The sequence below is a fragment of the Podarcis vaucheri genome, assembly GCF_965113315.1.
Source record: "Podarcis vaucheri genome assembly, chromosome: 9".
In the NCBI taxonomy this organism is placed as follows: Eukaryota; Metazoa; Chordata; class Lepidosauria; order Squamata; family Lacertidae; genus Podarcis; species Podarcis vaucheri.
In genome coordinates, this window is record NC_138767.1 from 56,146,223 (window position 1) to 56,171,702 (window position 25,480).

At 39.0% G+C, this 25,480-nt stretch overlaps 1 protein-coding gene and 1 long non-coding RNA gene across 6 annotated transcripts in view; one reads left to right on the forward strand and one right to left on the reverse strand.

Annotated features, from left to right (window-relative positions):
• Positions 1-25,480, forward strand: part of CEP135 (centrosomal protein 135) — a 32,068-nt gene that overhangs the window by 1,659 nt on the left and 4,929 nt on the right. For all 5 annotated transcript variants that reach the window (XM_082238072.1, XM_082238075.1, XM_082238073.1 and 2 more), the window contains exons 3-22: positions 773-963; positions 2,923-3,090; positions 4,343-4,484; positions 5,053-5,137; positions 7,190-7,318; positions 7,787-8,002; positions 9,325-9,390; positions 10,048-10,198; positions 11,196-11,389; positions 13,254-13,397; positions 14,066-14,209; positions 15,472-15,537; positions 16,263-16,414; positions 17,050-17,165; positions 19,347-19,501; positions 20,580-20,635; positions 21,789-21,957; positions 22,743-22,853; positions 24,669-24,854; positions 25,203-25,412. In XM_082238072.1, coding sequence (XP_082094198.1) covers positions 773-963; positions 2,923-3,090; positions 4,343-4,484; positions 5,053-5,137; positions 7,190-7,318; positions 7,787-8,002; positions 9,325-9,390; positions 10,048-10,198; positions 11,196-11,389; positions 13,254-13,397; positions 14,066-14,209; positions 15,472-15,537; positions 16,263-16,414; positions 17,050-17,165; positions 19,347-19,501; positions 20,580-20,635; positions 21,789-21,957; positions 22,743-22,853; positions 24,669-24,854; positions 25,203-25,412 — 2,851 coding nt within the window. The remainder of the gene's footprint in view (positions 1-772; positions 964-2,922; positions 3,091-4,342; positions 4,485-5,052; positions 5,138-7,189; positions 7,319-7,786; positions 8,003-9,324; positions 9,391-10,047; positions 10,199-11,195; positions 11,390-13,253; positions 13,398-14,065; positions 14,210-15,471; positions 15,538-16,262; positions 16,415-17,049; positions 17,166-19,346; positions 19,502-20,579; positions 20,636-21,788; positions 21,958-22,742; positions 22,854-24,668; positions 24,855-25,202; positions 25,413-25,480) is intronic.
• LOC309540943 lies at positions 10,205-20,533 on the reverse strand. The gene is made up of 4 exons (XR_014223554.1): positions 19,934-20,533; positions 19,598-19,644; positions 13,563-13,732; positions 10,205-11,215 (listed from the first exon to the last, which is right to left on the reverse strand). It is a non-coding gene; the product is annotated as an uncharacterized lncRNA (long non-coding RNA).

The following is a 25,480-nucleotide window of genomic DNA, read 5'->3' on the forward strand; positions in this document are numbered from 1 at the left end:
CTGTGAAATGCATTGAGATGGCTTTGTCAAAGCAAATATCCTATGTTAATACTGAAATGCAATTTAAAGTAATCTTTTGTAACCTCACTGTACACAATCTAGAGACATCAGTTTCAAATTTCACTAGAATGTATCATAATTGGCTTTTAAAAGCATGCCTAAAATTAGCTGCAATAAGCAACTGTTTTAGAACAGAGGTCTGAGTGCAGTGCATAGAAAAATCTGTAACAGGAACATTCCTGTGACATAAGGGAACCCTGGTGTACAATATTAAATGCCCTAGCCAATAAAAGTAGGGTTTAATTTGAACAAATTAATCAGCTTAAAGAATGGTGTGAATGCTGTTCCTGTAAGCAGCATTCATCCTGGAAAAAACCAAATGTTTGTTTTCATGCATAAATGGGATGTCTTGTATATGCAGCCACAAAGTCGGGGTAAATTCTGCCAACCAAATGTTGCACATTAATCTTAGAAATGCTGCCTGCTTGCCTCCTCCTCCTTTAATCTGTGTGCAAGTAAATCCCCTTTTGATTTTAATGAAAACTTGGCCATTTAAGGAAGGCTAAGATTGTAGTCCATGCATACTTGCATAGACATAGGGAAGTAGATGAAATGTTCTATTTTAAATCTGGTTGGCTAGTACACCAAGCCAAAATCTGCCTCTATTCTGGCCTAGAGGGTGACTGGAGCAGGGTATTTATACAAAATACTAGTTTTGGCCATTATAGGATTCATCTCTCAAGCCTGGACATTTGTTTTCCTTCTATATCAGTGACCTTGTTCATACAACTGAGAGCCTCCGGAGTTCTAAGCTATCTGCTGGAAAACTTGAAAAAGAATACAGCAACTTTGACGTTGTTCTAGAACCTTATCGAGAAGAAAATGCTAGGCTCACCCGTGAAAACAATGAACTACATTTAGAAATTCTGAAACTGAAAGAACAATTGGAAAAGCAGGTCAAAGGTAATATTGAAAACCTAACTGATTATTTGTCTCTCAGAAAGGGGGGGGGGTCAACAAATTTCGACTCTCATTGTTAGTTAACCAAAACTTGTGGTTGCCATTGATCCCACAAGTCTTGCCTCTAATAAGTTCGGTGGTAGCACTCTACCCTTTGTGGTGAGTTTTGGAAGTACTTGCACTGGTGAGGCAGCAGGAAGATGGAATCTGCAAAAATCACCTTACCTTTTATCTTTATGGATCTCTCCATTACATCAAAAGCAGAACGGCAGCATTGAATGCCACCCAAAGACTATGTTTCTTGATGCAGTGGTGGACTGGATAAGGGCCAATAAACTGTCTGAATCCTGGGAAGATGGAAGCTCTTTGGGAATCTCCCTCTGAAGGAGCAAGTGCATAGTCTGGGGGCACTCCCAAATGCATCTTTGTCACTAGGGGCCCTGTTGTCCTCTGTGGCTGGTTGTACCTTCTGCTAGTTTCATCTGGTTCGCTAACCTCATCCATTCCTGGACAGGGATAGCCTGACCACTGTAGTCCATTGGTAATCTCGAAGCTACTGTAATGCACTATATGTGGGGCTGTCCTTGGGTCTGATTCAGAAGCTCCAGCTGGTGCAGAATGCGTGGCCAGATCACTGGTGGGAGTGACACCATTGTTAAAACAGCTGCACTGGCTGCCCACCTGCTCCCAAGCCAGGTGCAAGGTTCTTTTATTGATTTACAAAGCCCTAAACAACGAATCCAGGACACTTCAGGGATCACCTGAATCCTTATATACCAGCTTGATCACTGAGATCATCTGCAGGAACTTCTTTGGTTGGTCCCCAAGTAGGTGAAATCTAGCCTTTAGTGCAGGCTTCCTCAAACTCGGCCCTCCAGATGTTTTTGGCCTACATGATCCCTAGCTAGCAGGACCAGTGATCAGGGATGGTGGGAATTGTAGTCTCAAAACATCTGGAGGGCCAAGTTTGAGGAAGCCTGCTTTAGTGTCATCAGCCTAGTCCTGTGGAACACCCTACCAATAGAGATTCGGGCACCTTCTGTGCCAACTTTTAAATGTCCATTGAAAACTTTTTTGTTCTGCTAGGCCTATGCTGGCCACAGTGGTCTACTGATGTTCTAAATTTCTTTTTGCTTGTTTTTAACTTTTAATGATTTTATTGGTTTTACATTTTTATTTTGTGGTGAACTGCTATGATACATCTATGACACAGCGGTATATAAATATTTTTATAAATAAATACATAAAGTTTCAAACCACAGCATGCCAGTGTTCTCCTTGAGAAGCTATGATACTAAGAGTCAGGGAAATGAGAAATAGTTTAACTGATTCTTAAGGCTGCTTCAAGCAATATTTCATTGTAAAATGTCTTCTTAATGTTGTACACCGCCCTGGGATCTTCTGATAAAAGGTGGTATATAAATTGAATAAATAATAATAATAAACAATAATACTTGAATACGATCCCCAAAACTGGTCTAAGTTTGAAGTGCACAAATGTGTATGTTTGGCCACATCATTTTAAACTACAGTTAAGTAGCTCTATTGCAGTGATTGCAAACACGCACACTGTGATGGGTCTTTACCATAGAATTGTAGAGTTAGAGGGGACCCAAAGGGTCATCTAGTCCAACCCCCTGCAATGCAGGAATACCATGAATATCTCTACTTGTTAGGGTTTTAGTCTTGCTTTAAATGGATCTGTTGTTTTTGTGGTTTTAATTGTTTTTAATTATCTCATGTGTAAATCACCTTGAGATGATTGTTTAGGAAGTGGTTGTTGTCATCATGTTTTTAAAAGAGACAAGCAACTAAAAACATGTTGAGGCAAACTGAGACTTGCAGCACATGTGCGTATTAGCACCTGGAGATAGAAGAAAAAATGTTGAGCTGTTTTTTATTCGTAGTATGCAGGTAGAATAAAAAGGAAGAATACTGTTGAATTTTTTTTCTTCCTTAAAGGTTTGAAAACTACACTGAGGAAAGTTGAACATGAGAATGCAGATATGAAATTTTTGAATAACCAGTATATACATAAAATTAGATTGTTAGAGAAAGAGAACAAAGCCAAGACTGACAAGATCCAGCAACTCCAAGAAAAAAATCTGCAAGCAGTGGTTCAGACACCAGGTACACTATCAGATTATGTGCTCATCATGCTACCTCTTCTCTTACTAGGCTGCACTTTTGCACCCTGTTTTGGTACTTTAGTACATTTGGTTTTAGTGGGACTTTAGCAAATGTCAATATGGGGGAAAAATTCACCACAAGCCATGGATGCAGATTCTGCACTAATAATTGCTGCAGAACCTCAGTTATCAAACTCCCTTTAGAGAGGTTTGGTTTTCTCCCCCTATTTTAAGCTTTAGATGAGCTGCTATAACTTTATTTCACTGAGAATTTTCTGCAGATTAAATAACTGTCTCCTTGTTTTTATGATGATTTGTTTTTTCATTATTTTGCTCTATTTTATTAAACTGATTTTAATAATTTTGACTGTGCATTGTATTTATTTTGTTAACAGATTAAAACCACTATTTTATTTTATAAAGTAAATCAAGGCATACTTTCTAGGAAAATAAATAGACATTACTTACTTTCTTTGGGGTAGAAGTCAGTTTCACGTATCTATCCCTTCCCTAATTAAAATTGTTGGGGAAGCCCACAAGGTGATGGCCAATGTGACCAATGGCCACTGGTGCCTACAAGAAATTGCCATATTATGACACATGTTGTGGATATAACATAATCTCTCAGAGCTCTATGAGCACTTAGTAAAGATTTGCCTCTGTGCTCTCAGGCTGAGATATTACCGTCTTTATTCTTAGGGCATTATATGCAAAATCTAGACTTTTACTTTTATAGCCACACTAAAAGTGTTGGATGGAGACTCACAGCCCAATCACAAGCATGTTTATTCAGTACCACTGAGTACAATGGGGTTTAGGATACATACATAGGAATTATAGAATTTACTTGATTTTAGGCAATAATCCTAACCCCACTTACTGTTAGTTATATGCATTTACTGTTGAATTAGATGTCTGAGCAGTCATGGTTATGATTGCACTGTTATTTCCCATTGAAATCAACAAAGGACAGATTTACACTATTTTACACTTGCAAACACAGTAATATAATGAAATTGATGCATGCTCTTAGTCTTTGAGAGCTTTAATGTAGTTTTATGTCTATATAGCATGTAGATTTCATTTAAGCTTCATTTAATGAACATTTTGTTAAATGTATTCTTTGCCACTCATATAATTAGCTACTGCTTAAAAGTATTATTCCAGTAACAAAGGAATTTCTTTGGTTCTTCAATATAAAGAAGAACTCTTGGGGCTGTTTAATTCTTAGCAATATGCATTTATCTTTGTAGGTGGTAGGAAAAGAAATATTCCATTTAGGCGTCAGCGTATGCAGATAGACCAGCCAGTCCCTCCCTCAGGAATCGGTGCTTATCCAATTCCTCAGCCAGATGACCCATATATTGCAGATCTTCTTCAAGTGGCTGACAACAGGTGATTAATGGTCTTTTAAAATCTTGACATACTAGTAATGCCATCCTGACATCTCCCTCCAGTCTTCCATGAATGAGAATTAGTCTCTAACCCTTCCCCTCCCACTTCTGTGGGAGAAAATGTTTGGGAAGAATTACTTAGTTCTTTAATCGCCGTTTATGTTTCCGATTGTCAAAATGACAAGAAATCAAAAGTTACTATGGCATTCATTATACATTTTTAAAAACCAGAACAGTTTATGTATTGCACTTTGGCCTTCCTTTGGACATCTTCACTGTGATCATAAAACAAGGGATTAGCAATGTTAGGTTTCAATGTTTTAACAACGTAAGGTTAAAAAGTTCAGTATATTTTTCTTAGTACTATGCCTATTTGAGGGGGGTATTAATGTAAAACACGTTGTATTAATTACTTTTACTTTTGCTGCTTCTAAATGTATGCAATCTATTGAATGACTTGAGATTTTGAGTGACTGTAGAACAGGTAATAATGAGAGTTGTCTGCGGAAAATATTTTATTAATGTAGAATTCCTGAATGAAACTCAAATTCAGATAAAATATATTTCAGAATTCATGAACTGCAGTTAGAAGTGTCGGACTTGCAAGAAAAGCTAGAGATAGCGGAACGTGAGGTGAAAAATTACAGCAAACAGGTAAACTAATATTTTAAGGGTTGTGTGTTTTGCTTCTTAACTTTTCAGTATAGTCTACAGTTTCTCTTTGCTGAAGAAGGGATCTTAAGATCAGCATTTCCCCCAGGAACTGTCAGCATTTTGTTAATGTTCTGGTTAAAAGCCAGTAGTGGCTTGCTTTGGCATAGCTACTTCCGTATTCATTCTACTGACACAGTGGGGAATGTAGCTCAGTGGTACAGCTCATGCTTTGCATGCAGAGCATCTCGGACTCAATCTGCAATCCCTGTCTGAAATGCTAGAGAGCTGCAGTCAGTGTAAACTATCCTGAGCTAGATGGGTCAGGATTCTGACTCTGTATACGAGTGGTTTCAGTTGGGGTCCCTATATCGCAAAGAGATTGGTCCAATTTTTCTGTTAATAGTTTTGGCACATTAGCTTTCACCAAACTCCTATTTTTTTCCTGTCCTGGCTATTCACCGGTAATGTTATGTTATGTTATGTTATGTTATGTTATGTTATGTTATGTTATGTTATGTTATGTTATGTTATATGTTATGTTATGTTATATTATATTATATTATATTATATTATATTATATTATATTATATTATATTATATTATATTATATTATATTATATTATATTATATTATATTATATTATATTATATTATATTATATTATATTATATTATATTATATTATATTATCCGTCTATCCCAGTGGGTAGAGCTTGACAGAATTTATACAGAGGAGTTTGTATCCTTCTCAGTTGTTCCTCCCTTCCCTTCCATTGCCTTTTTCTGTTCTGGGCATGCACACAATATTTTTGTAACTATGTGCATGTATTCCTTTAATAAAACAAAACAACATAAAACAGGAAACATAGGAGAGAAAATGTTACTAGCCCAAGTTACCATATTTGACAAAATACAAAATTGAGGCATGTGCTTTCTTTACAGATGGGATGAGGGAGAAACTGGGCAGTATCGATTTGCATTTAATTTTTGTTTTTTTAAAAAAATCAATACTGAGGACTTGCACAAAAGTGCCTGGTGTATTTACTATGATAACAGTTTCTGAGTTAATACCCTACTTGTACTGTGTAGATATCTCGAGAGAACAACTCCTCCTAACTGGCTAGTCGAAATTTGGACACTCCTCCAGAATAAGACAGTTGGTGGAAACTGTCACACTTGTATCAAGTGAGGAGCAAACAGAAGTAGGTAGGTGTGTGGTATTAGAAACCACCCACCAAAATGTGTGACAAATCATCTACAAGAAAATGTGATAGCGAGCATCCACACCAGCAGTGACCGCACATGTACAATGGGTTATCTGAGAATTTTTGTGGTACAGTCAAATCTCAGCTCCCCAATCCCCCTGTTTTGGAACGTTTTGGCTCCTGAATGCCAAAAACTGAGAAGTAAATGCTCCGGTTTTCAAACATTTTTCAGAAGCCGAACGTCCAACACGGCTTCCGCTTGATTACAGGAAGCTCCTGCAACCAATCAGAAGCCGCACCCTGGTTGTCGAACATTTTGGAAGCTGAATGGGTTTCTGGAATGGATTACGTTCAACCACCGAGGTTTGCCTGTAAAAGGAAATCCCAGTTAATTGTGGGGGAATCCTAGCTGGCATTTTGGTGATTACAATGATAAAACGTTGTGCATGAGCATCACCAGTTCCACAACAAACCCCAAGGCAGTTTTCTAAGAAGAGATTCCTATTAATATTCAGTTTCCTTTCCAAAGAAATTTATTCTGAATCTCATTGCACTTTACCTCTGTTGTGTTGGCATGTGTGGCTTTGATGAACTTGACAGGCCCCTAGAACACTTGAGGAGGACCCTTCCTGCATGCTATCACAGCCTCTCTGGTAACACATTCACAAATGGTCCATACAACAGACTGGTGTTGAGGATAATTTCTGGTATGATGAGTGTTTTCATTGGAAATCATCGCAACCCTAGAACAGTCCCATATCCTTATGTATTAAGTGGAGAAGTTCTGGCCAGGCATTTACAGCAGCAACACTAAATCATTTTAAAAGAATAATGATTTTGTCTCCAAAGGTTGAGCTGCGAGACAGTGAGATTGAGCGTTTAGGCCTGGCACTGGATGGCGGTCGCTCTCATGATGTCATATCTTTGGAAGCCAGAAGCAGAAGTAATGAAAAAATTATTGCTCACTTAAATTTGCAGGTAACATGTTTGAGCCTCTTTCACTTAGAAACCTTTGTAAGATTCCTCAGCTCCCGATAAAGCTTTAGTGAAGTGCTGCAACTCCAAAACCACCTGAATTGACTCCATAACTGTGATCAGAGATGTCACGTCCCATTTTACTGGCTGTATCCTACACCTACTCATAAGTTAGTTTATTCCTTTTGTGGTCATTGTGTTCCAGCCGATTAACTTAGCAATGATAATATGGCTGAAAATTTTTGGAGGCTGTTTCCTCCAAATGTTTGGGAACCAAATTCATGACTTGGCTATTCAGCTAATTAAAATATCCACAGATCTCAAATGTTTCTTACGTTCTAAGAACATAAAGTACTACAGCTAATAATGGAAAGTTATTTGAGAACTAATTTCTATCTTTTGTTTGCCTGTAGTTGTGCTTCTACTGTTTTATTAACTTGAAACATTTTGTATGTTGTGGATGTGTTTCAGATTGAATTTCTGCAGCAAACAAACAAAGAGCTTGAAATGCGCATACAAGATCTTCTGGACAGTAAGCAAAATGTCACTAGTGAAGTGGCTCATTTAAGCAATAAAAACGAAGAACTGTGCCAAGAATTGAGTGAAATAGATCAGTTGGCACAACAGTTGGAAAGGCACAAAGAAATTGTGCTTGAGACTGCAGATAAAGAAATTGGACAGGCTAAGGTAAGGGAATTTTGTAACTTGGTAGAACATCAAGAAAATGTCTCAACTCCCAATGAAAGGTTTCAGGAGTTGCATCTGCTTTTAAAAGTGCACGCATTTGCCCTTGTATTTTAAATTTCATAAAGTGTAGTGCAGAAGAGGATTTGCAGACCAGCAACATCTGGAGAGCCATAACTTCCATATCCTTGCTTTAATGTATGGATTTTGATATTTTGTTGTATTTGCAATGCTTGTAACAGGCCCCTGTGTACATTATAATGGAATGAGGTCTGTTTTGTAGTTGGCCAAGGAACTGTAGAACTGAGTAACCATATCCTATAAGAAGGATTAGTTTAACCTCCAAAAGGGCCTTTGGGATGTCAGATGAGCGTTTTGGTATTTTCTTTCCTACTAAGGACAGCTGTTACACTGTGGACATGCTGCACATTTGCTAGAGAACTTCTCTTTAGTCTGCTGGGTTCCCTTATTCTGCAGATGGGATCTGGAGACCTTTCTGTAGATTTGCTCACATAGATCTTTTCCTAGTCATTTGATATCCCTGTAGCCACCAGACACCTCCGATGTTATTCAACTGCTCCCCAGTTCCATTAAATTTTCTGCTGCACTCCAGGTCCCTTTGCCCCATAGAGGCTTCAAAATATGTGCTATTTACAGTAATTTCTGGGTTTCTCTGCTCCTTGTATTCCCATCTGACAAGTAAATAGAATTTTTATTATTTATTTATTTATTTATTTAACCACCCTATACCCGCAGATGATGGTAGTTCAACTGCAAAGTTTTTTTGCTACAGTTTATAGGAATAATACAAATAGCATTTATATAACATTTTCAAGCATTTGATGCATTTAACATGTATTGTTTTGTTGTAAACCATACAGCAGGCATGTAAGGTGGGTCAGATTCTCCTATATTACAGATAGAGCCTGAGGCTGAGAGGGAGCAGCTTGCTTGAGGCCATCTACAGAGCTCAGATGTAGACTAGATTTCAATTTACTAACTTTGTAGCTTGGCCTTGTATGTACTCTGCTACATTAGCTCATTGATGATGCACATAAATCTACATAACATTTTGCAGACAGTTTTGTACATCCCTGCTCTTTTTCTGTAAGTTATGTGAATGAAAGTTATAGATATAATAGATATTAGATACCATGTGGACTTACTTGATATATTTTATGTTTAAACAGAAACATGACCTTAAAAATATGAAAAGATTTTTTTTTTTTTTACTTCTGTGTAAAAGAAGTGCATCTGTGTAATATGGTGGCATATTTATAAAGACCCTTCACGTTTATAAACATTTTATCATTTATGATTTATAGGAAGAGATTAAAAAAACATACAGTGAAATCCAAGATCGTGAAGAGACAATAGCGAAGCTTAAGTCAGTAAGTAACAATTTTAAAGTGGAATAAGTTTATTTAACTCAATGCATTTTTAATACTTGGATATTTAGGCTGAATATAATGTGTATGCTAAAGACATCTGTTTAACAAAACAAGAAAGGAAAGCATTAGTAGCAGCAGTATTTTGATAGCTGTGCTGCTTTTCTACTTCTTGACAAACAGCTGATAATGCACAAGTTCTAGAGAAGAAAAGAGAAAATAAGTGATATCCTTTATTGGACATGTTTTGGTAGAACAGTATTCTTGTTTTCAGATTAGATTAAACTCTGCTGCAAACAGAACAAAAAACTAACTACTGTGTCTTGAAAGCCACACTTATATTAAAGAGAGTTTGCACAATCCAGTCAGTTAAGCATGTTAAGTCACATGATTTCAACAGGAAACAAGTAGATTTTGAGAAAGCAATTCTCTGCTTTTCCCAAACCTGGAATTTTAAAAGTACATTGTTTGCACTTTCCCATTACTGGAGACATTCTTTCATTATGCCACATTTTGCTATTACAACTTGTCTGGAAGATGACTAGAATTTAGATTTAAGCATCATGTATAAGTAGAAATACCTATGTCAATGAAATATTGTTTTACAAACACTATATTTACTGTACTATCCTATTTTGAAAATGTGTAATTTGACTTTAGGAGTTATCTACATATCGGCGAGAAAAAGACAGGCTGACCGAAGAACTCTATGGAAAAACTGATGAAAAACAAAATCTTGAAGTGTTGTTAAACCAGGTTCAACTAGAGAACCATAGACTGGCCAAAAAACTTGAAAACCTTGAAATAATAGGTATGTATTTTAAGAGATCTGGTGGATCATGTTGTACCCAAGACAATCCACAGCATAGTACCTGCACCTACCAAGCATCTACCAAGATGTTACCTGGGTCACCGACAGCTCACTACTTGAGAGTTGCTCAGGCCCCTATCCACCCCTTTGCTGCCACAGCAACAATGTGGCCCAATTGGAAGTCTTCCTGCAGACTCCAACCGAACGGGGGGGGGGGGGGGGACAGGCAGGGCAAAAGCCGGGATATCCACAAGTGATGTCGTGGAAGGCAATGTGCCTTATGGAGTACTCTTTTCTATTGTTCTGAAGTTTTGCTTTTCTTTGGGATTTTACTTTTGCCTCTGCTCCCTTTTACTTTTGCTGTTCGTTTGTTCCCTCTCAGCCTTATCCTCGGTGGGGGGCTCGATGGTGATGAAGGAAGTAGCAGTGCGGGGAAGGGGCCTAGAGGAACGGAGTGACAAAGTTAGGGGTGGGGAGAGGCAGGAAACAGTTTGCCTTCTGTGAAATGGGTGTCTTGTGCTAGGCTCACCACCACTGCAGCCATTCTGTTGTAGTGCCTATGAGAATTGTTCAGAAAGGTTGGGGACCACTGTGATAGCTTGTATTCAAATGCTGGGGGAAATACACTGAAGATAGCAGAACTTTTAACATATACAACTTACTTCGCTAGTGAGTTACCTACACATTTTTTGAACCAGAATTTGCCTGGTGAGCCCAATTTTTCTTTTCCTTTCTTCCTCATATAGGGTAAAACCTGTTTCCTTGGTATTATCCACTCTTAAAAGTTTGGACTGCCTCTTAAGATAGTAATTTTTAAAATACATTCTTCCTCCTTTAGTCCATATTTTCTTGAGGATGGATGAATGCAGTTCTGTCTGACTTTGCTTCTTCTAGCATCTTCGTTGTATATCTTCAACCATGTGCTGGTTTTCTTTAAATTGACCACCTCTGGTATATGCTAACTTCATTCATGCTTGCTGGTTATTTTCTCGTGCAGATCGGGAGCTTGTTGTAGAACTAGAGAAAATGAGATTAGAAGGCGGTATAGCACTTGGGGACAAATCACCTTCTCGTCTGGATGCATTTGTAAAAACTATAGAAGAAGACAGGGACTACTATAAGCGTGAGCTAGAGTGTCTCCAAAAGATAATTAAACAAAGATCTAGCCCATTACGCAAGTCACCAGAAAAGGTAATAATTTTTTTTGTTAAATACATTATAATGCCTAGTAACCTTTTTCATATGGTGCCCCAGTTTACAACTGCTGTACTACTCAGATGTGACTGCCAGTAGTAAGGAGGAGGCATTTCTCAAGTAGTCAGACTGGCTGACTGAATTCATACTGTTTTAGTAAGGGAAAACAATGTTTTCCAATAGAAGTGCAAGGTTTAATACTTGTATGCCAGTGGATTTGCTGCAGACCCCAGCAGCTTTTCAAAATATTTGTAAAACTTTTTAGCAAACCTGAACCACTTCATATTCAATGTATTCTTCAGAGAACATGGGGTCCCTTAACTGTTTGTGTTTCATTTCCCCCCTTGACTCCTGTTTTTCAATTTTTAAAAAAAGTTTGCATTACAAAGCTATCTGTCTAGTTTACCAATGTGAATGGAAAAGAGAAACTGTCGAACACCTTCATTAACTGGGATCCATTCTATTCCCAGAAAATGGTATAGAAAATTGCATATTTGAAATGCTGTTTTTCCCCTGTTTAGACCACTTCAGAAGTCCTGGAATAGGGACGCGGGTGGCACTGTGGGTTAAACCACAGAGCCTAGGACTTGCCAATCAGAAGGTCAGCGGTTCGAATCCCCGCGACGGGGTGAGCTCCCGTTGTTTGGTCCCAGCTCCTGCCAACCTAGCAGTTTGAAAGCACATCACAGTGCAAGTAGATAAATAGGTACCGCTCCGGCGGGAAAGTAAACGGCGTTACCATGCGCTGCTTTGGTTCGCCAGAAGCGGCTTAGTCATGCTGGCCACATGACCCGGAAGCTGTACGCCGGCTCCCTTGGCCAATAAAGCGAGATGAGCGCCGCAACCCCAGAGTTGGTCACGACTGGACCTAATGGTCAGGGGTCCCTTTACCTTTACCTTACCCTGCTTTGTAATAATTTCCCCCCTCTACATTCATCTGTTTGCAAAAACAAAGCAAATAGCTCCCAAACATTGCAAAGTGTCTCTGTGCAGTTGGACTTCAGGAATGAACTTTGCCATCAGGTGTAAATCCAGCTTGGAGCATGTTTATACTTATAGTGCAAATTTGTGACAATGCTTTCTGATTTGCCTTTTTGAAAGTCCCTATTAGGCCACTGGGGATATATCTTATATTATTTACTATGAGTGCAATATTTCACCTAAGCATTTTGTTTGTTTGTTTGCTTGTTTTTGTTTTACTTTCTCTTCTGCTGTATCTTTCATGGCTTCCAGATAGCCCAATGAAGAATTTAAGTAAACATTGTATCTCAGTAGATTTGGTGCTTGAGCTGTGTTTTTGAAACGTAGTGTCAATACAGTGTATTTTTATGTTAAACAAGTTATTTTTAAATCAAATCAATTTTACTTCCTGCTGGGTCTTTAAAGGTATCTGTTTAATAGCAATTTGATATTGTCCAAAAATTGGAGCGTTAGGGTTAAATATGAGGCAGTACAGTATGATGATATTACTATTCAGTAGTATTATAATACCCTGTGTATATTTACTCAGAAGTACATTCCACTTAATTCAGTAAGATTCTTTTCCTTAATTAAACATGCATAGGACTACAGCCTAAAATGCATATGTTCCTCATGCCCAGGGCTCAGATAGACCCACTCTTATAATGCTAAGCTGTTTCTGAAGCCTGGAATGATCGTCTGAACTCAGCCATAGTTTGAGGTATAATCCTGTCATCAGACATATCTGTCTTAATTACTTCAGTATAATTTAAGTAATTTAACCCAGGATTTCAGCGCTGATTATTTACATCAGTAGCACCTGTCAGTAACAGTACAGTATCTGTGCCAGGTAACTAGTAATATAGTTTTTAATGTGTAATTCCCCCCCTTTTTTTGACAGAATGGTGATCTAAGATTGGTCACCCGAGAAAGAGATGAGCTACAGTCTATGCTAGAAAGATTTGAAAAGCACATGATAGAAATTCAATCTAATGTTAAACTCTTAACTGCAGAAAGAGACAAGCTAAGCATTCTTTATGAACGGGTAAGTCCAAATTAATAGGTGGGGCCACTGACTGTCAGGACATAACATGTATAATGGAGCCGAGATTTTCAGGAGCAAGAAGGAAGCAACATATAATCATAGAAATACTCTTCAAAAGAGAATTAGACAAAATCATGGTGGATAAGGCTATTAGTGGCTACTAACCAGGATGGCTAGGTTCTGCCTCCATAGTCAGAGGCAGTAGGCTTCTGAATACGTCTTGGAAACTGCAGGAGGGGAGAGTGCTCTTGTCCTCAGGTCCTGCTTGCAGGTTTCCCACATGCATCTGGTTCACCGCTGTGAGAATAGGATGCAGCAATTGCTGCAGAGCCAGGCTTAGACATGGAAGTAACAGAAAGAGGAATGAATGCAGATTAAAGGACAGGTAATAGATTTATGCTGTTGAGACAATGTCTTAACCTGCACCAGATGCATAGCTATCATTGAACTGGGTAAGAATGGCCTCTGGTTGGGGAGGTGGCATGGTACAAGTCAATGCTGGGCCAAATTCCTCATATACTTGGCAGCGTTTTATTTGCTCTCCATCTTTTTTCTTTCACCCACCATCTTACGCCTTTCTTTCCTCCATGCATGATCCGATAGCTTGCATGTATATATTCATTTTATTGATACACTTAAAAAACGTGTTGTTTTTTTTCCTTTTTAAGTCTCAGGATGAGTTAAACCGTCTACGGAGAGAAACAAAAACTTCTTTTATGACACAAAGTTACGCAGAAGAGGAGCGGAACATTGCAATGTCCGATTTCAGAAGAGTGGTGGCAGAGAAAGAAGGACTAAGAGAGAAGTTAAAGGTCATCATTTTACAAATAATGCTTTTTTGTAATGTTCCGAGCTTGCGATAACTTTGTACTACTTTGTTACCTCACAAAAGTTGCTACTCCCCATGGCTGGTGCAATTAAGCAGGGCAGTCAATTCACTGATTTCAGCCAAAGCCATTCAAAAATTTCTAAGGCACATTTTTATCTTGTGAACTGCCTTGGGATCTTGTGATAAAGGGTGGTATATACATTTTAATAATAATAATTTAGAGCGTCAGGTTTTTTTTGGGGGGGAACCATGCTACAGATGAAGTCAATAAGCTGCTATCTTGCACATAATACTTCTAGTGTTCTGGACCCATATATATATAGTGTTCTGGACCCATATATGCAGTGCTTTTTTCTGGGGGGATGCAGGGGTACGCATACCCCTAAACATTTTGTGAATCTTTGTACTTTTGTCCATTTACTGTATTTATTTCTCCCAACTTGAACTATAAAATGGTGATTTTCTTGAGTCAAAATGAGAGTACCCCTAAACATTTTTTAAGGGGAAAAAAGTGCTGCTTCTATTGTTGTTAATATTAACATTGCGTGAGTATCCATGTGAGCTGCTATGGAACCAGCAGCAGAGTCATCAGGAGCAGAGGAGAGGCTTCAACAACTGACACCCAGACTCTGCTCCCCAGGAATTCTTTATCAGTCGAACCTGCAGGAAACAAATGGAGGCAGGGTGGAGCCAGTCAAAAGCAGCAGCAGCTTGAAAAGGATGTCCCCCCCCCTTTTGGAGAAAAGAGCCCCCTTGTCTCCAATGACACACAGAATGATGCATAGAGTGGAGCAGAGATTAGAGATGCCTAGGTGCAGTTTGAGGCTGCTTGGGAAACATCCAGCAGAGGAGGAGCTTTAGAGGAGGTTGAAGGTGGGGACATTCAGTCCTGGCAGCTGCACTATCAGGGCAGGAATTGCTGGGAAGTGTTGCTGAGTTGTATACCATTTCTTTGAAAAAGGAGTTAACTTCTCTGATAAACTCTGCTTCTTGCTTGCTGGCATGATTTTTGACTCCAGCCCTGACATAAACCCATGTGCCCTGCCTTCTGTGTCTGTTCTTCCTGCCTCACCTTTCCACATAGCACATATATTAGCCAAGTTCAGTGTTCTAAAGGCATAGAGAGTAGGTGCAGTTTTCTTTATGTCTCCTAATTCCCATGCTCCCTAGACGATCAGATGCTCAAAGGTTAATCAGACAATTAAACAATGCCCTCTGATGAGTTGTTTTTCTTTGTTTCATAAGGTCCATCAGGATGAAAAATCAAAGTTAGAACAGGAAATATCAGACTTGGAAAACACTGTTCACAGAGTAAGTGATTTAAATACATGTTGGCATCAGAATTTATTAATGCGTAGTGATGGAAAGTCATTGTTTGTGTGTTGACTATTCAAATTATGATTGAGACTATGGCTTTTCTCCGTTTACTTCTCACAATCATTTGCAAGACTAGGTTTGCAATAGACATCGTGTAAACTTTTAGCAATTCCTTTTCATATTCCTGATGGCAGCTCCATTATTGTGAGCTTTACTGCCAGTACATTGCGCCTTAACAACTAAAATATTTTGGTGGAGTTCACTAATGAGGGGGTGCTTATCAAATTTGCAGATGGCACCAAACTGGGAGGGGTAGTCTATACCTTAGAAGATTGAATCAGGTTTCAAGATTACCTTAACAGATTGGAGAACTGGGCCAAAACTAAAAAACTAAAACAGTTTACCTTAGAGGGTGATGGACTCTCTTTCATTAGAGGTTTTTAATCAGAGGTTGGATGGCCACATTGTCAGGGATCTTTTAGCTGTGATTTCTGCGCTGAAGGGGGTTGAACTAGGTTACCCTTGCGGTCCCTTCCAACACTATGATTCTAAGGAGCTTAAGATTACAGCTGTAGTTTTGCAGTTTTTATTGAATTTGAGTGAACTGGTCTTTATTAGGATTTTGCTTAGCTTTTTAAATACTTAATTTTTTTTCTCAAGAAAAATGCTGCTCTTAGCAGATTCAGAAAATAATATTTGTGTGTTGTTTTATGCTGCAGTTGGAGACTGAACATCTTGATCAAGTAACTACTATTTCAATGTTAAAAAACAAAATAGTCTGCTTAGAAGATGAATCAAATATTAAGTCTCATCAGCTGTCTCAGTTGTCTGAAGATGCTTCACAATTTAAAACAGAAATAAATTCCCTTCAGTAAGTTCAGCCATTTATTTAGTATCTTATTGGTGCCTTGCTCAAATCTATTAATTTATGTCATTTTACAGGAAATATTTGCATCAATTGTCAGGCCTTAAATAGAGATGCAGGCTCCATAATTGCCTGAAAGTCATATTGGAAGCTGTGTTCCTAAATTCAAAATAATATGTGGACATTCCAGTTGCTTAGTAATGATGGAAAGGAACACTGAATATGCTTGAAGACAATTTAGTATTACTTAACACATCCTAGGGTTCAGTCCAGTTATTTCATTAAGCAAGAGGCTTCGGCTGTGCTTTGGTTCGAATTAAGCCCCAAATTGTGTCAGTGCCCCAATTTCAGGAGATAAAAGATTGGATTCCTTAAAAGTATAATGTTCAGTGTCTCTGCATTTCTAGCTGATATATCCTGATGCATGGTTTTAGTTTTCTGAGGCTATTTTTTAAAAGCTTTAAAAGGTACAGCTGCTAATTGCTGTTTTTGTAAGCTCATTGGAAAGTGTCGTTCCCTTTGCTGCATAATTCTGTGCTTTGCAGTGTTTTCAGGTTGTGCTTATCATATTCTAACTTATTTACATTTAAAAACCTGCACCTGTTTCCCCCCTCCCTCCAAAATGGATATCAATTCTGCAGACTACTAAATGAACAGATACAAAAGTCTTTAGATGAAGTGCAGCATCAGTTGGCTCTTAAAGATGATGAACTTCATTTGGCGCAAGAAGAAATATTATTGCTAGAAGAAAAAACAGGTGAATGCTGTTTTATTTCTTAGAGTGAATAATTTACGGCTTAACTACTTAATCTGAAAAGTCAAGAGATTGAGACTAGTTTAACTCTTGGCACAGAACATTGGCGGCATCTGCCTTTCCTCTTCTCAAGCGGTCAACAACTGTCAAATGTAGGATTGAATTTGGTCCCCCATTATTGCTTCCCACTTTTCTAGTGTTGAATTGCTAACAGTGATTAGAGCAGAAGCAGCAAACCTATTTGAACCACTGGGCCAAGTCTTTATCTCCCCACATCCCACAGGCTAACTTTGACAGGTGGATGCGATTGCCAGCCTGTCAGTCATCTGACATCAGGTGACTTCTTTGCCAATGCCTTCCCCACAGAGAACATATGGAAGAAGAAGCACTCAGCTAATGAGCAGAGATTTAATTCTGCTCTCTGCAGGGGTCTGAATGGGATTTACCCCTATGGGGAATTGGCAGGTGCTGCAGCCAATGCAGAATTGAACCCTGCCTATTAGCTGCTGTCACCCAGTGATGTCACCTTATTGACTGGTGGGCATGGTTTGGGGGAAATGGCCTCATAGGCCCAATTGCACACCCTGGTATGCCAACATTGGCCCAAGAAATGGAGATTCCTCACCCCTAAATTTAGAAGTAGGGAAAGAAACATGGGCGTGAAAGAAGGGGTCCTCTTGTGCTTTTCCCATCCTTCTCAGCCATTCCTCATTTGGCAATGAAGAAACAGAGGGAGGAGAATGTGAGAAGGAGCTGAGAAAGATATTGAGAGGGGAACCAGAGGACTGCAAGCAAGAACGTTTCCCTGTTATTTCTTGTTCATGCAAATAACTCCCATGCTGTTTTTCATAACTCAGAGGGTGGCGGAAGACATTGCGGAGAATCCCACTTATTGCATATACCCTCTGGCAGGGTTCTAGTTTTTCAAAGCCATCAAAGAGCAAGGGACTACAGTGGTGCCCCGCAAGACGAAATTAATTCGTTCCGCAAGTTTTGTCGTCTAGCGAATTTTTCGTCTTGCGAATCACAAAACCCCATAGGAATGCATTGAAAATCAATTAATGCGTTCCTATGGTCAAAAAAAGTCCAAACAAAGCCAAATTTGGTACAACAACAGTTTATTAACTGCTCTTTAAAGTCACACATACTGTAAAGAGCAGTTCAAAAATTGAAGGGAAAATAAATTAACTTTATAAACAAAACATGTCGTTGTTTTTAGACAAAGGAAACAAAGTCGCGAGACGTTTTCGTCTTGCGAAGCAAGCCCATAGGTGAAATTCGTCTTGCGAGGCAAATCGAAAACGGAAAAACCTTTCGTCTAGCGAGTTTTTTGTCTTGCGAGACATTCGTCTTGCGAGGTACCACTGTAGCTTTAAAAGACCTTTGTTGGCAGGCGTTTGTAGTGGGGTGAATTTGCCCAGCATTCTTCCTTCACTTCCATTGACAATAACTTAGCAGTAAAGATTTGCCAATCATTAAAGTCTAGAACAAGGTGCCACAAACTGAGCAGAAAGGTACCTCAAAGATAAATGTAAGTTGTCTGATGATGCCAAGTTGTGCATTTCCACTTGCACAGCCAGACTCTGCCTTACACACACCCACACACCGGTGTAGCCCTTTGGGTGTCCCAGAATACTACATCAGGTGATTCCCTAACTCTCCAGAACAGATATTGTTGGGTGAGGGGTCAGAGATAAGGCAGCAGGGGGAAGGAGAAGTTTCATTACATGAGTGAATGTCTGCTCACACAACATTAGGTGTCACCTTTAAGCTCTAGATCAATAAATCCCTAAACCTTTCCCCCCATGGACTGCTTGAAAATTGCTAAGAGTCTGTGCTAACTGCTTAATAATTTTTCTGCCTTTTGTATCAATTGTAATGTGCTGTTCTACATGCTGTATGGTTTTTCCACTGCATTTTATTGCTGCTTTTATTTCTCATAAATTAAATTTTATTGTATTCCATAGATTCCTATTGTAGTACAATAAAATACAAAATAAGATATAAAAGAAGCAATTAAAATACAATTGAAATAAATGTGACTTTTCATTGCAATGAACATACTGTTTCCCATCTTAAACCACAAATCCACAGACATGCTGAAGCCCCCCTGAATGTAGTCTGCAGACCACATTTTGGGAGCCCCTGCTCTTCATAATTCAAGCAGTATTTATTTATTTGCAGGTAAATTCAGTAATAAGCACCATGCACAGGATGAGACCATCAGTGTGCTCAGAAGTACAATTAATGTCTTGGCTAAGGAAAAAGACAGCCTCCAGGAAAGTATAGATGAAAAGACAGAAAGAGTTGCTTATCTAGATGACAATTTAGCCAATAAGGTATGTACACGGGGCATGAAATAGACACATCAGGGGGACACTTGGGCTGGAGTTGGGAGGAGGGGGCCTATTGTACTACTATTGTACTCTGCTTACCTGACTTTTGATCCAGGTCAGGACTTGTAAGTCTTGAATGGTGCATACTGATAAAAGACAACAAAAGAATTATGAACTGAAGAAAATTAGTAACTGTCAATAGCTTCCTTAAAACATAATAAAAAAATCAAACTGTACATTAAAGATTAAAAAAAATGAGTATGGGAAAAAATTGTGTATAGTCTTAAGTTTCAGCAGTCACCAAAAACAGCAGCCCTATAAGTACTTCTGAAGAGATCACAATCTAATGCATACAAAGAAGCTTGAATTAATAGATGAGTATTTAGTAATAAAAATTATAAAATGAAACTGCTGCCGAGATCCTTTCAGCTTTACCTTCTCCGCGTATTTCTTTCCTCCCTTCTCCCCCAGCTTTCTGACTGCTGGCATGAAGCAGTAGGAGCAGAAATGCTGACACATGCCCCATATGCTCCCTTGCTGCTTTCATTTTAGGCAAGAGAGAGTAGGGGAAAGGAAAAGCACTTTGAAGTAAATGTGAAAAGGGGAGAGGTTGTGCAACAGTTTTTCCACCTCTGCTCTCCAGTTTCTCTGTGCCTTACTGTCAGAATCATGTGTTGTCAGCATTGTGAAAAGAAACTATGAACTTAGGATGGTTACAAGAGGCCACATTTTTTTCCTGGGAAGGTATGTGGTATATCAGTAACCTCACACTTTCAGTCCCTTCAGACCATAAGTAGTGATGGCCAAAAGAAAAATGGAGTCCAAAGGAAAATAAATAAATAAATGCAAATGAATATTGAATATCATTGGCCATTAGTAAGCTGAAGGTACCCAATTTTTTTAGCTTCAGCTACTCTTAAATATTAAACTACAAGAGACTGCTAGGGAATGACTGGTAACAGTACTGTATTATGCTGTATATTTGTTACATCTGTATTTCACTTGTTGATCATACCTATTAGTGCGGTTGATGTGAATTACGTAAAACCAATAATCTTTGCCATCATGTTTCTTTCTATAGGAAAAAACTATCCTCAATTTGCGACAAACTCTTACTCAGTTAGAATCGTCCTTAGAGTAAGTAATAGTAATGAAAATTATTACTTTTGACTCTGAAATTTCATCTTATAGCAATCAAAGTATTTTAATAAGCTAATATACTTATAATTAAACCTTTGCACATGAAGAAGATGGTTCCTCTGAAGAAGGCTAAAATATGGCCATTTGGGGGAGGGGGGAAACCTAAGGCAATTACAATTATCCTAATTCGGCACTTACAGATGTACTTTAAGGTGGAATTCTGTGCACCTTACATAAGAATCGGTGGAGGGCTGTTTTTTTGCTCAGGAGCATGCCAAAATATTTCCAAGGAGGAAAATGTAATGTTCCCTGATCTTGTCCACAGCCAACCAATGATAATAATTGATGGTGCCTTGCCAATACTCAAATGCTACAAAGGAATTCAGTATAGCAACTGAGTATTTGCAGGGTAAGCAGAAGAACAGCAAACTAATATTATGCAAAGCAAACTGCAGTTTGAACATCTGGGCCAAGTCTTGGCTTAAAGGTAAAGGTAAAGGTACCCCTGCCCGAACGGGCCAGTCTTGACAGACTCTGGGGTTTGTGCGCCCATCTCACATCTATAGGCCGGGGGCCAGCGCTGTCCGGAGACACTTCCGGGTCACGTGGCCAGCGTGACAAGCTGCATCTGGCGAGCCAGCGCAGCACACGGAACGCCGTTTACCTTCCCGCTGGTAAGCGGTACCTATTTATCTACTTGCACCCGGGGGTGCTTTCGAACTGCTAGGTTGGCAGGCGCTGGGACCGAGCAGCGGGAGCGCACCCCGCCGCGGGGATTCGAACCGCTGACCTTTCGATCGGCAAGCCCTAGGCGCTGAGGCTTTAACCCACAGCGCCACCCGCGTCCCTTGGCTTACTAGATGGTTAAAACAAACTATAACTTGGTGGTACAAATTATTATTATTATGTGGCCCATGTTACCAATCATAGTGCTGTGCCAGAATTTCAGACATAATGCTTGGCGATCAAGTTGCTAATAAAGAAACTGCAAAGATGGAATTGTACAATAATGTTATCATTACTATCTAACGCAAAGTTAAAAACACTTGAGATGATTCATCTTAGTTACTGGAATGTAGTTGTTACGTAGATTTATATAATGCAAAAAGATAAATTCTGTTTAAGGTTTTCCAAATCCCCCATTTGCTAGCCAATTAAAGGATGCCTTAAGCGGTAAAGACCGAGAACTAGCCAGTGTCCGTCGCCAGATCGAGGCAGCACATTCTGAGCTTGGTGAAGTCAGCAGGGTGAAAGAAATGGCCTTGAAAGAGAACAGAAGATTACAGGATGATCTATCCACAATGGCCAGAGAAAATCAGGTACAATAGTTCATAATAATACATATCACAATTGCTTTAAATAATGTTTGGGTACCTGAAATTACATTTTATGTGATTTGTAGCTCTTGGATAATTTTAACTGGTGTGTTTGTTAAGAGTGGCAGCATTACATTCAATCTATATTTTTTTACTTTAGGGGGTGCTGATTTAAACGTGACACTAGATATGTATAAAACAGTTATAGATTATGTGCAACCAACCAACATCATATTTAAACTAGATCACTGGTGCATACACCTGGAGGATTAACATGATGTAGACATCTGTATACTAATGCCATGTACGTAGGAACTGCCCCAAACCTTGCTTAAATGTGATGCTATCCACTTGGAATGCCATCTGTCCAGATTTTCTACCCTGGAACTGTATTTCTTTACATGTTTTCTTCGGATTACATTTAGCCGTAAAAAGTGTAAGATTTTAAAATAGCCATCAAGTGATTGTTCAAACAACATTAAGTTAGAATCTAGCCATTATTGGGGAAGTTCTCCCTTTAGGGTAGTTAATTTTTGTCTGAGCTTTTTTCATTTCAGACTGCAGATGGGGGAACTTGCATGATAGAATGCTCCTTTATTTAAATTCAAAACATAGAAAACTAGTGTTTCCCTGATCTCTTATGTATAGGGAATTTCTTTTCTATGCAGAAGTACATATACACCTGAAGCCTGAAGTCTGGTACAGCTCAGGCACAGGGTTACCAAATGAGAGCTAGCCTTCTTTTATTTGCATGTAATATTATTTGTAATGGTTTATCATCTAAATAGGCAATCTCATCTGAACTGGAAGCAGCATTGCGTGATAAAGAAGAAATGAAAATTAGAGTTCATAATTACATAACAGAAGTCTCCAGGTTTGAAAGTTTAATGGTCTCAAAGGTGAGGAAGTGCATTTGGAAGTTCCCATGAATATTTTATTAAGTAAGTGTATCATGTTTTAAAAGTTAAGATCAGGCATGGCCTAGCATCAACCCACAAGCGGAGTGCTGCAGAGGTGGAGACAGCTGGAAACTATTAAAACTAAACATGCAATAAACATTCAGCTTATACATTCCAAAAGTGACAATTTGGCTTCAGGTACAGATTTTGATATTAATACTGTTTGATATAGCCTAACAGTTGTACTGCCAGCACAATGCCTGCATTCAAACATAATGCTAAACTAGGGGTCTCTAATCTTTTTGGGCCCATCAGCACACTTGCAAACCAGAGCAACTGTTGTGGACACCACACATACATACACACCAACCAAGCACTCACTGCAGCGTCTTTTATTGGCTACAACAGAAGTTGCAACCCGGGTAGAGCTTTTGCATTTAGAAGCTGCATCTCAAGACCTGACTAGGCAGGCAATACAGCAGGATATTAGGTTTTGTAGCTAGGGACTTCCTGCTTTCTTTCAGCAGCTGACATGCACACTACAGTCGAACCTCTACTTACCACCGCCTCTTCTTACTGTCGTTCCAAACCGCGACCACGGCAAACCCGGAAGTAACTGGCGGGTTTGCCGCTGTTCACGCACATGCACAGAAGCGGGCAATCACCGCCCGCGCACAACAGCGCCTCTCCCAGCGACCCGTTTCAACCTCTGGACTGACCTCCAGAATGGATTATGGTCGCAAATAGAGGTTCCACTGTACTGAGTATTGGAGCCCTAGCTTTCAAGCCCCGTGCAAAGGGCTGGAGTCATGCCCACTCTCGGGTTGTTAAATTGAAGCCAGTAACAGACTGCATGGGTTCAGTGTGATTGCAATTAACATAGTCCATGAAAAGCCTGTCGTGTAACGTAGCACAGCATTGTTTTTAAAATTATGTTTGTGAAAGGTACTTAAAATGATTTAAAAATCAAAATCTTATTCAGAATATCTCAAACTTACAGATTCCTACTGCATGCAATTTGTTACTTGTAGCAAATTATTATTATTATTATTATTATTATTATTATTATTATTATTATTATTACCCTGCCCATTTGGCTATGTTTCCACTACCACTCTGGGTGGCTCCCAACAGAATATTAATAATAATTTAAAAAGCGATAAAACATCCATCCTTAAAAACTTCCTTAAACAGCAAAGACAAAGGATATATCCCAGAGACCTCTGAGCAACATGAGTTCTACTGAAAGGGAATCTTTTGTATCTCACATTTTGAATCAGCAGATAGCTTTTTATGTTCAGTTAGAGTGAGAAAGAGTTTGGGGTTTCTGTGTGTTCTGCTTTAAAGATCTATTTACACCAAACTTCCAAAATGCTTTAAAAACTTATACACATGCTGGAGCTACAGGTTTTATGTGTGCATACATTTGGATCATAGCAAAAGACCATTCCCGCCCCCTTAGTCCTTGAAAATTTATACAACAGACAAAGCATAAAATATGACACCCTTCTTATGTGTAATCATCAGAATTTGTATCAACTTGTAAAAGCAACATCCGCTTTAAATGCTTTGAGGTTCTAACTCAAGGACTCAGCCTCACTGTACACAAAGATGAGGATGTAAAAAAATATGATTTATTTAAGAGGAAGGAGAGAAGTGGGAGTTGGGGTGCAAGTAAAATATGGAGAAGAGCACAAGTTCAGGGTCAAACTCTTCTACCATGTGTAGTGAAGCAGTGTGATGATTTCTTGTGGGTAGAAAGCATTTGATACAGTGATTCATTGCTCAATGGTATATATTTCTGCTTTGAACTAGGAAAGAGAAAACAAGGAGCTGTTGGAAAAGTTCCAGATGCTCTATAGCCAAGCTGAAAGCTGGGAAGTAAAGGCCCATCAAGCTGAGGGGCAAAGCAGCTCTGTACGGCTGGAACTCCTTTCTGTTGATACTGAGAGACGGCATCTTAGAGAGAGAGCGGAACTACTGGAAAAAGAAATTCAGGAGGTAATTACTGACACTAGCTGAACTTTATTACCTAGTCCCTTTTCCTAATGTGCTTTCTTAATCATACGCCTTTGCATTAATTGGAGATTTCTGCAGAGGACAAGGTGTGTTAATTAATAATTTGTTTCAGCTCATGGGAACACTAATTTCAGAGCTATTTCTGTTCTTGCACGTTAGGGCTTATAAATGATTATAAGTGTATTTTGGAGGGGGGAAACAAGTTGGTGGGGGTTGTTTTCTTTATATTAACTCAGTAATCAAGAGAGCTTGAATTTTGGTTAGTGTGCGGTGAGACGGACTGTCGCATGCCTGCATGTAATAATAGAGTTGCATTTGTCTTTCACTTAGCATATCATTGCCCACCAAGCTTATGAATCACAGATCTCTTCAATGGCAAAAAGTATGGCCAAACTAGAGGAGAGTCTCAAACGTGAAAAAGAAGAAAAGTCTTCCATCTCTGTTGATGTGGTTTCTGTTAGAGATCTGTGTGCCAAGCTAGAGTCCAGCAAAGAAAGTCTCTCACGTCAGTTAACATCCAAATCTATGGAGTTTGAGAGGGTAAGAGGAAGAACTTAGCTCTTAGCACAACACATCTAAATAAGTTCAATACAGTCATACCTCAGGTT